Source organism: Heteronotia binoei, chromosome 21, assembly GCF_032191835.1.
Source record: "Heteronotia binoei isolate CCM8104 ecotype False Entrance Well chromosome 21, APGP_CSIRO_Hbin_v1, whole genome shotgun sequence".
Classification (NCBI taxonomy): Eukaryota; Metazoa; Chordata; class Lepidosauria; order Squamata; family Gekkonidae; genus Heteronotia; species Heteronotia binoei.
In genome coordinates this window covers 180,139,027-180,156,566 of record NC_083243.1, presented here as the reverse complement: position 1 = coordinate 180,156,566, position 17,540 = coordinate 180,139,027, and the positions used below count along the sequence as shown (strand labels likewise).

Below are 17,540 nucleotides of genomic sequence, written 5' to 3'. Positions count from 1 at the left end.
GGGGGGGACAGAAGTTAGCTTTGCCTACGGTGCCAGACAGTAGGTGGATGTAGGTGGTGGAGTTAGGAAATAATTCTTAAAATTTCAGACTGCCAAAAACCTGTTGTCTTGAACTATTTTTAGTCAGCGGGAGTATTTGGTCGTATGGGACTTGGGCAAGGTATCAGTGGGACGTATTTAAGGATGAGGAGGATCAGGGCAGAGCAACTGCTCCTGTGTCAGTTTGGCGGCCGCTGACTTGTCCTAGAGCCTGCAGCTCTGTTGCTCCTGGTGGGATTTTTGCAGGTCGTCTTCAAGCATTTTGAAATGTTTAGAAATGTTCCATCCGCTTCCTGATTTTTAGATACCTTGATGAGATGGCTGCAAGCATGCAGCAGCTTGCTACTCCAAAAAGAAAAGGGGAAAGCTTGGTCAGATGGTATTAATTTCTATGAGATGAGTGCGGAGGTACAGGCTGTGGGGCTTCTCACCAATGAGACGTAGACCGTTTTCGCACACAGCTCACCTTGCAGTCACAATCCTGTTCCCTCCGCAGCGTCCGGTCGGATTTCCCACCATCTGCGCCGGAGTTACAGGAAGTGCCGTGGCTTTTGCGTAGCAAATGTAAACTGGGTTTTGGCGGTTTACGTTTGCTACGCAGAACTGCAACTTCGGCGCAGATGGTGGGAAATCCGACCGGACGCTGCGGAGGGAACAGGATTGTGACTGCGAGGTAAGCTGTGTGCGAAAACGGTAATATTTTCGTTAAAAGATCCTGGATCTATCCCTCTCTTTGTCTGAGCTGCCATTGCAGCATCCTGACGGGCATTGCCGACCAAACTTTTAAAATTTCTTTTTTGCAGAAACAAGAAGAGAAGGAAGCCCTCATTCTCTTTTATAACAGGACTGCGGAAGCCAAAATCCGCTCAATCATGTAAGTTTGTTTCTACGGAAGGGCCATCTCTCAGTGGTACCAGATTCAACTCCCAACATCTCAAGTAGAAATGATCAGGTAGTAAGTAGGCGGTGATTTAAACATACACACGAACTCCCCCTCTATCCTGGAGAGCCTCTGCTGGGTGGAGAAGACAATACTGACCCTGATAGACCAGGGAGCTGACTTGGTGTCTGGGATATGTAGAAAGGGAGCTACATTATAAGATTGCAGCACAATCTAGGTGAGGAATGTGCCTATTAAAACACCTAACAAGTCTGCCCTTTGGCAATACATTGTTGTTGTTGTTATTACTGCTGCTGCTGAATTGCCCAATAGCAGGGGCTATTGCAAGGCTCTGGGTGACATACAGAATTCATAAAAACATACAGAACAAAACACTTCGTAATTTAGCAACGTTCTTAAAAACAGTTGGCAATTGTTAATCACGATCCAGATTGCCATCCACTTCACAGGATGGGGAAGAGGCCAGTCACAGATAGAGAATGAAAAAGGGTGCCAGCTGAGATGGTAACCATTAGGGTTTGTAGAATCTTTCGGGCTCAAGTGCCGTGTTCTACTGGAGAAAGTTTTCCTTCCAGACGTTTCGTTCTCGGCTGCAGAGAACATCCTCAGTGGCGTTGCAGCCGGAGCAGGCGCTCTGACCTTCTTGGCTGCTGTGCATTGAGTGGGGCCAGGGCTGCTGGAGAGCTGCTATTTCTAGGAAGCCCCACCAAACAATGGGCACATCCACAAACCAATTGCCCTTTCATCACACCCCCTCCAGCCTAGAAATAGCAGCTCTCCAGCAGCCCTGGCCCCACTCAATGCACAGCAGCCAAGAAGGTCAGAGCGCCTGCTCCAGATGCAACGCCACTGAGGATGTTCTCCGCAGCCGAGAACGAAACGTCTGGAAGAGAAACTCTCTCCAGTAGAACACGGCGCTTGAGCCCGAAAGATTCTACAAACCCTAATGATGTTACCAGCCGTGAAAACCTGAAATCTGAGATGGTAACCGTCTCTGTCCTCAACCAAAGGCCTGGTGGAACATTTCTGCCTTATGGACCCTGCAGAATCACTTCTGCCTTATGGACCCTGCAGATCCCACTTGGCCCTGATGGAATTCAGCCGTGAGTTGCACCAGGTTGGGGCATCTGGTCAGGGACAGCCGGATGTCTTTAGGGTCAAGAACTACTAGCAGATTGCTGTCTAAGGGGTATAATGCTCTCCTGGGGACAAATGAGAGGAGATAGTCTTCCTGTGAGTTGGCACTTGGCTGATTAACTGGTTTGTAAATAAAATGAAAGGCGCAGAACCACTGACTTTGCTTGTATGACACACTACATGCTCCTTGGGGCGGGGGGTGGGGGTGGGAATAGTTATGCCTGTATTTGAGTTCATTGGTTCTCTCTGCCTTCAAATACAGAGAATACATCCTAGATTTATTGGAAAGTGGAAGAGAGAAATTTCTGGTGTTTGCTCATCACAAACTAATTCTGGATGCAATTAGTGAGGAGCTGCATAAAAAGGTAAAATGATCTGCTCTTTGTTGTTATTCGTTTTGCCCTGGGAGAGCCTGGGAAGCTTTTCTGTGGCAAATGACTAAAGCTACCTGGGGCATGTTGAACATATGAACATATGAAGCTGCCTTATACTGAATCAGACCCTTGGTCCATCAAAGTCAGTATTATATGTAGCTTTACCAGTTCTCTGTTATGCACATTGCTGTACTGTTTAATGTTTTTAGGTTTTAAATTCTTGAATGTTTTAAATCTTTATATTTTAAATGCTAGTTTAAATTATGTTCAATTATCTGTTGTGAGCCGCCCTGAGCCACTTTTGTGGGAAGGGCGGGATAGAAATCATAAAATAAATAAATAAATACTCAGACTGGCAGCGGCTCTCCAGGGTCTCAAGCTGAGGTTTTTCACACCTCTTTGCCTGGACCCTTTTTTGGAGATGCCAGGGATTGAACCTGGGACCTTCTGCTTCCCAAGCAGATGCTCTACCACTGAGCCACCATCCCTCCCCTGCTCTCCAGGGTCTCAAGCTGAGGTTTTTCACACCTATTTGCCTGGACCCTTTTTTGGAGATGCCAGGGATTGAACCTGGGACCTTCTGCTTCCCAAGCAGATGCTCTACCACTGAGCCACTGTCCCATCCCATGTTCTCAGTGACGGGTAGATTCTGACAGGCTTGTTTGTTCTCTTCCTGATTTCACAAAATATGAAACTGACCAGAAGGGATTCATAACGCTGGAACAAACCAATCCATGTTTAGAGGAATTAAAACACAATAAAAGCTACTTTCTTCCGGACTTCCAGCTGCCACATCTCATATAGCAAATAAGTATTGAGTTATGAGCTATGGCTGGTTAAAATGAGCAGATGTGAAAAGTTGACCAGTGTAACTTTCTGGAGCCATACACCAGTGCAATGAGTGCAAAATGCGGTTTCAATGACGAGTCGAAGTTGATACAAAACTATGTTTATTGATAGACCGATACTTTCAGTGTAACAGATTCTTGAGAGTGATACTGCCAATACATTGATACAATACTTTTACGGCTTACTTCAAAAGGATTCCAAAGGGTGGGGGTGAGGGATAGCTCTCACACATAAATTATCATAAATGTCTACATTCTCATAATGTTATCAGGACTTTGTCCTTGCTTTCCCCAGATGTGTCGCACTCCCTACCAGGAATGTATGGGAAGGTGCTGATTACTTCTTCTCAAGTTAGTTTCGCTTCTCACTATTTCTACTTTGCAAGCAATAAAGTAAGAAGGGGGAGGGAAAAGAATAACAAAGCTAGCAAAGCTTGGTCCTCCATGATACTTCACAGACCAGTGTTATGAAGGACCCTATAACAATCAGTTATCAATGGAATTTCACCATGCTTGACACAAAGGAGGATGAAGAACAGCAGAATTATGCATAATATTGACTCATCAGTGTTCTAGGTTTTATGGGGGAAAAACATCTGACTTTCTATAGCAGAATCTCCTCCTTGGGTCTACGTGCTTTAGCTGGCTCTGATAACCAGACAAAATTAGCAGTCGCTGCTAGCCTGTCATAGGAGGGGAGCCTCCTGTGATCTTGGCCCTGATAGTATATTGAGCATATCTGAGACAGGTTTTTGTATCGAAGAGTTTCTGGATTTCTAGGATGTCTCCGCAAAACTATCTTGGAAGCAGTGGACCTTGTTGCCGCTGCTGAAGGTACCACCGCATCAAAGATGGCTCTTTGTCCATCTCTTGCTTTGTGGTGACTCGTTGCGTGTTCTGCTTCCCTTTCAGCACGTTGGGTACATTCGCATTGACGGCTCTACATCCTCAGCTGATCGTCAGTCTCTGTGCCAAGATTTCCAGTTCTCTGAGAAGTATGCTGTGGCCATCCTCTCCCTAACAGCAGCTAACATGGGACTCACTTTCTCCTCTGCCGATCTGGTTGTGTTTGCAGAGCTGTTCTGGAACCCTGGGGTAAGAAACCTTAGGCACTTGAGTGAAGGGTGCTACCCCAAAATGGGGGGTTGTTTATTATATCTGTAGTCTGCCTTTCTCACACGGACTCAAGGCTGTTTACACATAGTGAGCCAGTACAGTCAACAAAATGGAACACTCAGTGACTAATGCATCGAGATATTAGAAGACTGGAAGCACCAGAAAGAAACAAAAGCATAGCGTAAGTATTGGTATGACACATTAAGCAGTACAGAAATTACCTAATAGGATCCTACTAATAATATGCTATATTCAGCAGTAAAGGCCATAAGTCCCAATCATTTATCCAAGTAAGTTTGCGAAACCATTTTGTGCTGTAAAGCATTAATACTTTAAAACGCCTGCTCGAGTAGTTCAGTTTTGCCTAGTTTGTGAAAGACTAGGAGAGTGGGAGCTTTCCTGACCTCTCTAAGCAGGCCATTCCACAAGAAGATGAAGAAGATGTAGATATTGGATTTATATCCCGCCCTCCACTCCGAAGAGTCTCAGAGCGGCTCACAATCTCCTTTCCCTTCCTCCCCCACAACAGACACCCTGTGAGGTAGATGAAGATATTGGATTTATATCCCACCCTCCACTCCAAAGAGTCTCAGAGCGGCTCACAATCTCCTTTCCCTTCCTCCCCCACAACAGACACCCTGTGAGGTAGATGAAGATATTGGATTTATATCCCACCCTCCACTCCAAAGAGTCTCAGAGCGGCTCACAATCTCCTTTCCCTTCCTCCCCCCACAACAGACACCCTGTGAGGTAGATGAAGATATTGGATTTATATCCCACCCTCCACTCCAAAGAGTCTCAGAGTGGCTAACAATCTCCTTTCCCTTCCTCCCCCCAAAACAGACACCCTGTGAGGTAGATGACGATATTGGATTTATATCCCACCCTCCACTCCAAAGAGTCTCAGAGCGTCTCACAATCTCCTTTCCTTTCCTCCCCCCACAACAGACACCCTGTGGGGTGGGTGGGGCTGAGAGGGCTCTCACAGCAGCTGCCCTTTCAAGGACAGAGGCTCGGAGCGGCTCACAATCTCCTTTCCCTTCCTCCCCCCACAACAGACACCCTGTGGGGTGGGTGGGGCTGAGAGGGCTCTCACAGCAGCTGCCCTTTCAAGGACAGAGTCTCAGAGCGGCTCACAATCTCCTTTCCCTTCCTCCCCCCACAACAGACACCCTGTGGGGTGGGTGGGGCTTTGAGGGCTCTCACAGCAGCTGCCCTTTCAAGAACAGAGGCTCAGAGCGGCCTACAATCTCCTTTCCCTTCCTCCCCCACAACAGACACCCTGTGAGGTGGGTGGGGCTGGAGAGGGCTCTCACAGCAGCTGCCCTTTCAAGGACAACCTCTGCCAGAGCTATGGCTGACCCAAGGCCATGCTAGCAGCTGTAAGTGGAGGAGTGAGGGATCAAACACGGTTCTCCCAGATAAGAGTCCGCACACTTAACCACTACACCAAACTGGCTCTCCTGGCAGGAGCCATAACGGAGAAAGCACATGTATGGGCAGTTGTTGGTTTTGCCCGTTTGGAGATTGGCATTTGCACAAACCCATGCTGACTTGAGTGGGGTTGTCATGGTGGACCATGGGGAGAAAGGCAGTCCCGTAAATAAGGGGGTCCAGCTGTGAAACCTTAGAGTAGTATATTCCTTTATTTATTAAAACGTTTTTATCCCATCTTTCCTCGTGGTTCAAGACAGGTTACAATAATGTTTATAGGAGGAATTTCAGCTTTGATGTTGTATTCTTTGATCATACTAGAGTCCTCTTGTATCGCCACCCATTAGAACAACTAAGAGTTAACCAAATGGCAATTTGCTATGCTTTAATTAGTCACCCTTATTGTAAAAATACGTATGAGAAGTAGCTGGCTTTCCACTTCAGCTGATCTTGTGAATATTCACTTGCGAGTATCCACTTGTGAAACGGGAGTGCTACTAATTTTTAAAGGTATCCATTCATTTATTTAATTAATGGTGTTGTTGGCACAGTACCAACCATTGGTACTCATATGGAAGAAAACCAATGACTAGCCATTTTCCTATTTTACTTGTGAAATGCTGTCCACAAAATGGTTAGCATTGAGGACTGCAGCAGTGTAAAATGTGTCCTTCTACTTTCTGGTGAACTAATTACTCACCCTTCCTAACTCTTCTGTTCCTCCCCCCCCCCCCTGCAGATTTTGATACAAGCAGAAGATCGGGCACATCGAATTGGGCAAACAAGCTCTGTTTCTATCCATTACCTGGTAGCAAAAGGCACAGCTGATGACTACTTATGGTAGGTAGTCTCTCTTCCTCTCTCATATCCATTTTGTAGTTTGTGGTTTTGGGTGACCATCATTCTTGCAAAACAACCAGGACTCTTGAGTTCACTTTAGAAGATATTGGAAGAAGATATTGGGTTTATATCCCGCCCTCCACTCCGAAGAGTCTCAGAGCAGCTCACAATCTCCTTTACCTTCCTCCCCCACAACAGATACCCTGTGAGGTGGGTGGCGCTGAGAGGGCTCTCACAGCAGTTGCCCTTTCAAGGACAACCTCTGACAGAGCTATGGCTGACCCAAGGCCATGCCAGCAGGTGCAAGTGGAGGAGTGGGGAATCAAACCCGGTTCTCCCAGATAAGAGTCCACACACTTAACCACTACACCAAACTGGCTCCCTCCCTCCCCAACAGACATGCAGCGAGGTGGATGGGGCTGAGAGGGCTCTCACAGCAGCTGCGCTTTCAAGGACAACCTCTGCCAGAGCTATGGCTGACCCAAGGCCATGCCAGCAGGTACAAGTGGAGGAGTGGGGAATCAAACCCGGTTCTTCCAGATAAGAGTCCACACACTTAACCACTACACCAAACTGGCTCTCTCCCTCCCCAACAGACATGCAGCGAGGTGGGTGGGGCTGTGAGGGCTCTCACAGCAGCTGCCCTTTCAAGGACAACCTCTTGCCAGGGCTATGACTGACCCAAGGCCATTCCAGCAGTTGCAAGTGGAGGAGTGGGGAATCAAACCTGGTTCTCCCATTAAGAGTCCGCACACTTTAACCACTGCACCAAACTTGCCTTGAAAGGAACTTGAAACTGACACATCACCCTCATATGGAAGAAAACCAATGACTAGCCATTTTCCTGTTTTACTTGTGAAATGCTGTCCACAAAATGGTTAGCACAAGGCTGGGAGAAAATGTGCTGGGGATGGGGGTGGAGTGTTGTTCCTCGGATTTCTTATTGTCAGCTGTGGTGGGACTTTTCTTTTACACCTTGACACTTGTGACCTTCTGCTGCAAATCAGTAATGCTGTTCTGCTTCTCTTGAGGACGAATTGCATGACTTTCATTATGCGGCAGCCATAGCTGTCGTAGACCGGCAGTCAAATGCAGGATTCATTAAGGGGAATGAGCATTTTTGCATGATTAGCTTGCTGTATTACAGAGGTCACTTCAGTGGATGGCGTCATTTGTCTGCTCGATAATAAGGCCCAAAGTGATGCCACTGCGTCTTTGTTCCTTTAAGGATGATAATAAGCATTTACATAGATCATTTCAAATACTGAGCACAAGCTATCTCAGTAATCTAAGCATTGTAAGGCAGGTTGGGTGTTACCAAAAGCAAGCAAGAAAGAAAATGCTTAGGAAGTGCAACTAACTTACATATTAAAAACATATAAACCGTTTCAATGCAACGCAATCATGATGGTGTGGTAATGCTTGTTCAGAAGCCCACTCCACAGTGGGTTTCCAGTTAAAGGCCATTTTCAAAGAACACCTTCTTCAGGCATTAATAATCCTCTGAGTAATCACATTTGCCATATGGAGATGCAGAAGTACTCTGTTAGCTCACAGAACAAAATATGTTCAACGTCAGCCTCGAAGTGTTCAAAACCCAATAAAGAAAAAAAAAACATTGACAGTCAACCAGTACGTTCATTATTAAATGAGGGAATCCAAACCATTGCATCAGGAGGAGGAGAAACAGACACTCGTGACCATCTGCTAGAACGGAACAAATATGTGAAAACAGAGATGAAACAAATTAGTTAGCTCTGGTGTTTTTATGTCCACCGGCAGAGAAGTATGCTTCTGCCGCACTGAATGAGTTTGTTTTACTATAGTTTGGGGGGTCAGTTGTGGTTTATAAGATCTTTCTGTTTTGCTTTTCAACATTTTCCTACTCCTTGTAGATTTTTGTGCATGCATTGGTGGGGTTAATTATTAGTCCATTGGCAGTGTTTTGTGTCTGTGGAGAGCTTTCTACCGGTCATTCAAAGGCTCCTATTGACTGCTATGCAGTAGCAGTTCACTTGATATGTTTGGCATTCCTCAGTGTTATTACCTTGAATGCGTATAAGTTCTCTCCTTCCAGATATCTATGGAGTATAATTAATGTGCCCTTCCCACTCATTCGAACTGCTGTTTTTTAACCCCCAGTGACCAACTGATAACATAGCTGCCACAAGTGGCCCAGAAAGCAGGAGTGTGTGGCATGCTTTATGCAAGAGCAGAATGTCCGTTAGCCTGATTGTACCACAGCTAGACCAACACTTTTGCTTTCATTCTGCTGCTGTGCCGTACCTAAGAACATAAGAGAAGCCATGTTGGATCAGGCCAACGGCCCATCAAGTCCAACACTCTGTGTCACACAGTGGCAAAAAATGTTATATACACACATACACTGTGGCTAATAGCCACTGATGGACCTGTGCTCCATATTTTTATCTAAACCCCTCTTGAAGGTGGCTATACTTGTGGCCGCCAGCACCTCCTGTGGCAGTGAATTCCACATGTTAATCACCCTTTGGGTGAAGAAGTACTTCCTTTTATCCGTTTTAACCTGTCTGCTCAGCAATTTCATCGAATGCCCACGAGTTCTTGTATTGTGAGAAAGGGAGAAAAGTACTTCTTTCTCTACTTTCTCCATTCCATGCATTATCTTGTAAACCTCTATCATGTCACCCCGCAGTCGACGTTTCTCCAAGCTAAAGAGTCCCAAGCGTTTCAACCTTTCTTCATAGGGAAAGTGCTCTGTGTGACACAGAGTGTTGGACTGGATGGGCCGTTGGCCTGATCCAACATGGCTTCTCTTATGTGACACAGAATGTTGCACTGGATGGGCCACTGGCCTGATCCAACATGGCTTCTCTTACGTTCTTATGTGACACAGAGTGTTGGACTGGAGGGGCCACTGGCCTGATCCAACATGGCTTCTCTTACGTTCTTCTGTGACACAGAGTGTTGGACTGGAGGGGCCACTGGCCTGATCCAACATGGCTTCTCTTACGTTCTTCTGTGACACAGAGTGTTGGACTGGAGGGGCCACTGGCCTGATCCAACATGGCTTCTCTTATGTTCTTATGTGACACAGAGGGTTGGACTGGAGGGGCCACTGGCCTGATCCAACATGGCTTCTCTTACGTTCTTCTGTGACACAGAGTGTTGGACTGGAGGGGCCACTGGCCTGATCCAACATGGCTTCTCTTACGTTCTTATGTGACACAGAGGGTTGGACTGGAGGGGCCACTGGCCTGATCCAACATGGCTTCTCTTACGTTCTTATGTGACACAGAGCGTTGGACTGGATGGGCCACTGGCCTGATCCAACATGGCTTCTCTTATGTTCTTATGTGACACAGAGCGTTGGACTGGATGGGCCACTGGCCTGATCCAACATGGCTTCTCTTATGTTCTTATGTGACACAGAGCGTTGGACTGGATGGGCCACTGGCCTGATCCAACATGGCTTCTCTTATGTTCTTATGTGACACAGAGTGTTGGACTGGAGGGGCCACTGGCCTGATCCAACATGGCTTCTCTTATGTTCTTATGTGACACAGAGTGTTGGACTGGAGGGGCCACTGGCCTGATCCAACATGGCTTCTCTTATGTTCTTATGTACCCCACTGGCTTGTCTTTCTGACCATGTCTTTCTAATATTAGCGTACCTGGAATTTAAATGTAGCATTGAGACGAGCAGATGAATAAGTTCTGATACTGACTTGCATGCTGACCAGAAAATGCTCTGTGAAATGGCATATTGAGTCAGCGCCTGCTTATTGGGAATGAATCTTTTTTGCTAAAAGGAGCTAGGAGCTGACACATCGCCCTAGTGAGGCAAGTGTTTGTATTTTGTTCCTAGCTCTTTCTTGTTAAATCTTACTCATTTGTTTAACTAAAAGGTAGCATGCTTTTGGTCGTAAAACATTGCTTTCAGAGCTTCACTGATATTGATCACTCCATGCAAACCTTACTTTAAAATTCTTTTTAAAAACGTTTTTATTGAATCTTCCCAATTTTAGTATATGTGCTGCTCAAGCGAGCACACAGATGTATTGCAATACCGTTTCTCATCTTCATTTTCCATTTCCTACCCACATATCTTCTGAACTTTGCTAACTCAGAGGAAGTAAAAAACAAATTCTTGAGTATAGGCTCTTTTAAGAAGAAGAAGATATTGGATTTCTATCCCGCCCTCCACTCTCCCCCACAACAAACACCTTGTGAGGTGGGTGGGGCTGGAGAGGGCTCTCACAGCAGCTGCGCTTTCAAGGACAACCTCTGCCAGAGCTATGGCTGACCCAAGGCCATTCCAGCAGGTGCAAGTGAAGGAGTGGGGAATCAAACCCGGTTCTCCCAGATAAGAGTCCGCGCACTTCACCACTACACCAAACTGGCTCTCCTTTTAGGAATATGTGGAATTGATAAAGAGTGGATCAAAGACTAATTAAATGACCAAAATCCCCTCTTTTGTGTGGTTAGTATCAGTTATCTTCTTAGGAGGGGCCATTAGCCATATGATGCCTAAGCACACTTCATCAGATGAGGGATCAGGTATTCTGGCTGGAATGCATGCAGTTTGTTGATTAAGAGGGCAAACTAATTGATCACATGGTCACATAAAACAGTGTGGCTTGGCCATTTGGTCTAGATAGCCATAAAAGGTAATAAAGTTCCTTGCCAAATGGTGTTACTGCAAATCTAGGTAAATCACAAAAGGACACGTATATCCTAGTTGTAGAACAAAGCAGGAGTCAAGTTTCACCGTTAAGACCAACCAATTTTTATTCAGAGCATAAACTTCCGTGTGCTAAGCACACTTCATCAGACGAGGGGATCATGTATCACAATACCTGATCCCTTTGTCTGATGAAGTGTGCTTAGAGAGCACACGAAAGCGTACGTTCTGAATAAAAATTGGTTGGTCTTAACGGTGCAACTTGACTCCTGCTTTGTTCTACTACTTCAGACCAACACGGCTGCCCGCTTGGATCTATCCTAGCTGTAATTGTAGTTGGACCACAACTAGGATATACGCGTCCTTTTGTGATTTACCTAGATTTGCAGAAACACCATTTGGCAAGGAACTTTATTACCTTTTATAGCTATCTAGACCTAATGGATTGGGGCGGTGTGGCGGTGCTGATGCTGTTAGATCTGTCGGCCGCGTTCGACACGGTCGACCATCAGCTACTGACCCGCCGCCTCGCCGATATAGGGGTGAGGGGGTCTGCCTTACAATGGCTCTCCTCCTTCCTCGAGGATCGGGGACAAAGGGGGGCAATTGGGGGCGAGCGGTCCCGGAGGCGCACACTGGATTGTGGAGTGCCCCAGGGGGCAGTTCTCTCACCAATGTTATTCAATATCTATATGCGCCCTCTTGCCCAGATTGCCAGGAGATACGGACTTGGGTGCCATCAATATGCAGATGACACCCAACTCTACCTGCTGATGGACGGCTGGCCTGACTGCATCCCTGAGAATTTAGACCAGGCCTTGCAGGATATGGCAACTTGGTTGAGGAGGAGCGGGCTGAAACTGAATCCGGCGAAGACGGAAGTCCTTTGTCTGGGTCGGGGCGCTCGGGAAGGGGAAATACCTCTTCCGGTCTTCGACGGGGCGCCACTGAAAGCGGCACACCGGGTTAGGAGTCTGGGAGTTTTACTGGAGCCTTCATTATCAATGGAGACCCAGATTGCAGCCACTGCCAAGTCAGCATTTTTCCATCTAAGGCGGGCAAGGCAGTTGGCTCCCTTCCTAGAGCGCCAAGATCTGGCAACGGTACTTCACGCAACGGTCACCTCGAGATTGGATTACTGCAATGCCCTCTACATGGGGCTGCCTCTGTACCGAACCCAGAAGCTGCAGCTGGTGCAGAATGCAGCGGCTAGACTGTTGCTGGGGCTTCCTAAATGGGAGCACATACAGCCTGGACTGCGCGAGCTGCACTGGCTGCCAGTTATATACCGGGTTCGTTACAAAGTGCTGGTCATTACCTTTAAAGCCCTATATGGTCGAGGACCTGTCTACCTTAGGGACCGTCTCTCCCCATATGAACCCCAGAGAGCACTGAGGTCAGCCGGAAAAAACTTGTTGACTACTCCCGGACCGAGAGAGGTGAAGCTGCAATGCACCCGTAACCGGGCCTTCTCCTCTGTAGCCCCGAACCTATGGAACCAACTTCCAGAGGAAATGTGGACCCTGCGGGATCTTGAACAATTCCGCAGGGCCTGCAAGACCTTCCTCTTCCGACTGGCTTTCGCTGACGAAGAAAGAAATTGCTAATGATAACCGCCATCATAAAAGAACAAATAGCATTAGCACTTTTATTAATTTAATTAATTAATTTTTAAACTTAATCAGAATTTTAATGTTTAAATGTAATTTGTTTTCTTTGCCTTTCTTTGTATAGTTGGAATTTAAATGATGCTGTTAGCCGCCCTGAGCCTGCTCCGGCGGGGAGGGCGGGATACAAATAAAATTATTAAAAATAAATAAATAAATAAAAATGGCCAAGCCACACTGTTTTATGTGACCATGTGATCAGTTAGTTTGCCCTCTTAATCAACAAACTCCATATATTCCAGCCACAATACCTGATCCCCTCCTCTGATGAAGTGTGCTTAGAGAGCACATGAAAGCTTACATTCCGAATAAAAATTGGTTGGTCTTAAAGGTGAAACTTGACTCCTGCTTTGTTCAACTGCTTCAGCCCAACACGACTGCCCGCCTGGATCTATCTTAGTTGCTTGAGTTCAAGATAATTGTTTGAAATATATATTTTTTCTGTTCAAATGTCATGCTTGTGTTCTCCATTAGGCCTATGATTCAAGAGAAAATCAAAGTATTGGGTGAAGCTGGCCTTTCCGAAGCTAATTTCTCTGAGACAGCTGAAGCCACAGATTATTCCTACAAGGTAGCTAAATGGAAAACAATGCTTGCAGTTGTTTACAATTAATGGACATTAATTTAATATCTGGAGACAGTTTTGTGTACTTTCTGAGGAGCTTTGTGATAAAGACAGAACATGAGAAAATCTGTCTGTGCCTAACGTTTAGAGGAGAGAGAAAGAGAAGCAAAATGGAAGTATTGTGAGGTAAAAAAGGTAAAGGTGCAAGCAAGCACCAGTCGTTTCCGACTCTGGGGTGACGTCGCATCACAACGTTTTCACGGCAGACTTTTTACGGGGTGGTTTGCCATTGCCTTCCCCAGTCATCTACACTTTCCCCCCAGCAAGCTGGGGACTCATTTTACCGACCTCGGAAGGCTGGGTCAACCTTGAGCCGGCAACCTGAACCCAGCTTCCGCTGGGATCGAACTCAGGTCGTGAGCAGAGAGCTTGGACTGCGGCATTGCAGTTTTACCACTCTGCTACAAGGCTTGCATAGTATTGTGAGATGTGATAGCAAAGAAGCACAGCTAAACAGATGTGTTAATTTCAGATTTAGTTAGAATGATGGGGGCTGCATTTAAGTGTGTTTTAACAATTTATTGATATCATATGGTTATACAACTTAGTTATTTCTTAATTATCTCAATATTAATCCGTATGACATTTCAATCCCCCCTCTCTCCAATGTTGTATTTTAACAATTTATTAATAACCTACGGTTACGATGTTTAGTTATATCTTTTCTATCCCTAACCCATATGATATTTTCAATCCCCCCTCCCTCCGTTATTAGACTTACCCCGAAGTTATATATTTAAATCCAAATATAAAGGTATCCCAAACCCATCAAAACACACTGTCTTTTTCTTCTCATTCATATTAAAAGATTGTCCAATGTCTTTTTACGTTCCATTCTAACTCTATATATTTTTTAAATTTCTTCCACTCCTTTTTAAACACTTCCAGATCATAGTCTCTCAAAGTTCTTGTTAATTTATCCATCTCGCTCCACGATAAAACTTTCACAATCCAGTCCCATTTCTCTGGTATTTTTTCTTGTTTCCACAGCTGCGCATACAATGTCCTAGCAGCTCAGAGCAGATACCAAATTAAAGTCCTATCTTCTTTTGGAAATTTTTCTATTTGTAATCCTAGCAGAAAAGTCTCTGCCACTTTCTTGAAGTCATAGCCCAAATTTAAGATGGGACCTTTCCAGATGGTCCTAATTGTACCTTCCTTGGAGAAAGCTCTGCTGACTAACATGAAACTTACTTTTGAGTAGACCTGCTTAGGATTGTTTCCTTAGTCTCCTAGGTCGACTGTGCAGCTGCCAGCCTTGCCCCAGCAAAAACTCCTGCTGCCTTTTGATTGCTCTTTCCCGGGATTCTGACTACTAAAATGGCTATAAAACAGCAGCTATGCATGACCCCCAGCAAATGTAGCTACTGTGCAGTTTTCTTTTGGGTTCAGTGGTTGTGATTCTATCCTAGGCATCTGTTGGAGAGTGTCACTGCTGCAACCTTTGAAAACTTTCATCATTTGCTCTTAAGGGGTCTGCTTGTTATGTCGGTGTGTCTTCCTTTCTTCACTCTCACATCAGTTGGTCGAGACAGGCGGTTGATAGTATGCTGTCCATTTTAATCTCCCAAGAATTCTCAGTATGTGTCTCTCATTGAAACTTTCTTTTTCCAGCTCTGTGGACTGACCTGCCAAGTTTACTTGTCCATTTGCACCTTCATAACAAGAACCATTTTCTTTTTCATTCGATAGCATAATCCAAAACAGCAGACCATATTAAACCTTTTCCAGAGGAACTTCTCAGAAGATGCAGACGGCATGGATGAAGTCCTGCTTGTAGAAGCAATGGAAGATTCACAAAACTCTGAGCCACAGCCTTCCTCGGGGAAAGTAGAAGAGTTCTTCCCATCAAGCCCATGCAAGCAACGTCGAATCGATGATTATTTTTGCAGCCAGTAATGTGCTAGCAGAACTTTTGTTTAGTGCTTTAAGAGATTGGTATTCAAATGGAGGGGAAAAAATCCTCGTTGGATAAGATAATAGCTATCATTTTAAAATTCCATTCACATCTGATTGATTTATTTATTTAACGCACCTTTCTCACTTGGACTGGAGATGGATTACACTGAGCGAGTCAATACACCTGTGATCACGGCACACGGTCGAGGGAACCTGGTCTCGCCGGTTCTTTCAGACGCAGCCCAAGCCTGCCCATCGCTGCTTGTACGCATGCTCCACTGTGCCGAATGAAACTTATTCTTAGGTAAATAATTATGCATTGAATGGCAAGCAAAAATGCATTTTATTTCATTCTTGAAAAGATCTGTGCCTCCCACTGCCCCATCCCTGAACAGCATCTGTGGGATTCCCCTTGATGCTCCCCAGATATAGCCCATCTCTTAGCCTGGATTGGAACTGGGTTTGGGAATTGTTCCCTTTTCATGTTGCAGAAAGTGGGGTTGAACCCTTGACAGGAGGAGGACGGCTGTGACTTGTGCAGAATGGTGGGGTGAGGGCTGGGAACTTGTGGGAATGGAGGGTGCCCTGTCTCAGCTTTTCCTGTTCCTGCCCGCCTCTTGGGAGATCTGGAATTCACCTACATGGGTCTAGGAGAGGGGAGGGTAAATCCTAGGGCAGGAGAAGTGTTAGGGTAATAGAGAATTTCATTTAACACTACCTAGAAGAAATTCCTCCTCATTTCAGTAATGTCTAATATCCCCAGTTATAGTTGCTGCTGAATATAGAGACTGGGGAAAGAATTACCCTACATACAAATATCCTGGGAAGTAATTTTAAGAAGCAATTTATTGGTTCTGGAAGAAGGGGCATCTACACTATGTCAAGGGGGAGGGGGTATTGGTTTTACTTAGACTGCTTTGATAATGAATACAGGAAGAGAGTATTGTATATCGTATGTTTAAATGGTCTGCGTCTGATGTATGCCTATACTATACAACTATAAATAATTTAAAAAACAAAAATGTCTTTCAGTGCAAAGGCCTCTGGTGTGGTTAAAAAGATAAGCTAAAAATAATCAAAAGAAAATAACTAACCATTTTGGCTACTGTATTAACCTTACGCAGGATATGAACTACTAGCGGACAGGGTCCTAAATTTATTTTCCAGAATGTCCATACTTTTACTCAGGCTTTTCCTGGAACTAAGCATAGATTCAGATGCAAATTGTTCTGTGTCAGTGGAAACTGGAATGTGTTCTAAATATTTTATCCTGCCTTTTCTCCCAACAGAGATTTGGTCAGTACAAAATTAGAATATCTCTGTCAAGAGACTTCCTTATATGTGTGGTCCAATTCCACACGAGAGGCATTTGCTTTAATGTTTCAGGCTAGCAGTACATTAATCATTATGCGACTTCCTTTTAAAAAAAGGAAAACTCAGGGAAAGCAATTATCTGGGGATATTTATTTGGCCACCTAGCAGAATGGGAAAACAATGGGTATTTATTCATACCATGCATCCTTAGAGCCAATTTGATGTAGCGGTTAAGTGCGTGGCTCTAATCTGGGAGAACTGGGTTTGATTCCCCACTCCTTCACATGCACCTGCTGAGTGACCTTGGATGAGTCACAGTTCTTGAAAGAGCTGCTCTCTCGCAGGGTGTCTGTTGTGGGGAGAGGAAGGGGAGAAGATTGTAAGCCACTTTGAGATTCTGAGTGAAGGGCAGGATATAAATCCAGTCTCCTCTTCTCTATATTAATTTTGGAAACTTGTTGAATTAATTTTTATGCATCACCATTAACATGCACGTGTTTTTTTTTTCTTTACCGAGTATTGGACAGTAAGTTGTTTGGTTAAAACAATGTTATTTGGTAACATATGGTAACGAATTATATTTCTTGCATCATTAATAACTTCTTTTATCTATCCCAGATATTACTTTCTACCCACCCCTCCCCCCGTTACTTGACCCCCGCTGGTGTTATTTACTTAAAGTA

General features: G+C 45.1%; 1 protein-coding gene across 1 annotated transcript in view; it reads left to right on the top strand.

Annotated features, from left to right (window-relative positions):
* SMARCAL1 (SWI/SNF related, matrix associated, actin dependent regulator of chromatin, subfamily a like 1) overlaps positions 1 to 16,565 on the top strand; it is a 64,347-nt gene extending 47,782 nt beyond the window's left edge. The window contains exons 12-17 of the mRNA XM_060263250.1: positions 843 to 913; positions 2,340 to 2,442; positions 4,212 to 4,394; positions 6,589 to 6,689; positions 13,494 to 13,590; positions 15,337 to 16,565. Coding sequence (XP_060119233.1) covers positions 843 to 913; positions 2,340 to 2,442; positions 4,212 to 4,394; positions 6,589 to 6,689; positions 13,494 to 13,590; positions 15,337 to 15,543 — 762 coding nt within the window. The 3' untranslated portion in view covers positions 15,544 to 16,565. The remainder of the gene's footprint in view (positions 1 to 842; positions 914 to 2,339; positions 2,443 to 4,211; positions 4,395 to 6,588; positions 6,690 to 13,493; positions 13,591 to 15,336) is intronic.
* The last annotated feature ends 975 nt before the right edge of the window (positions 16,566 to 17,540 follow it).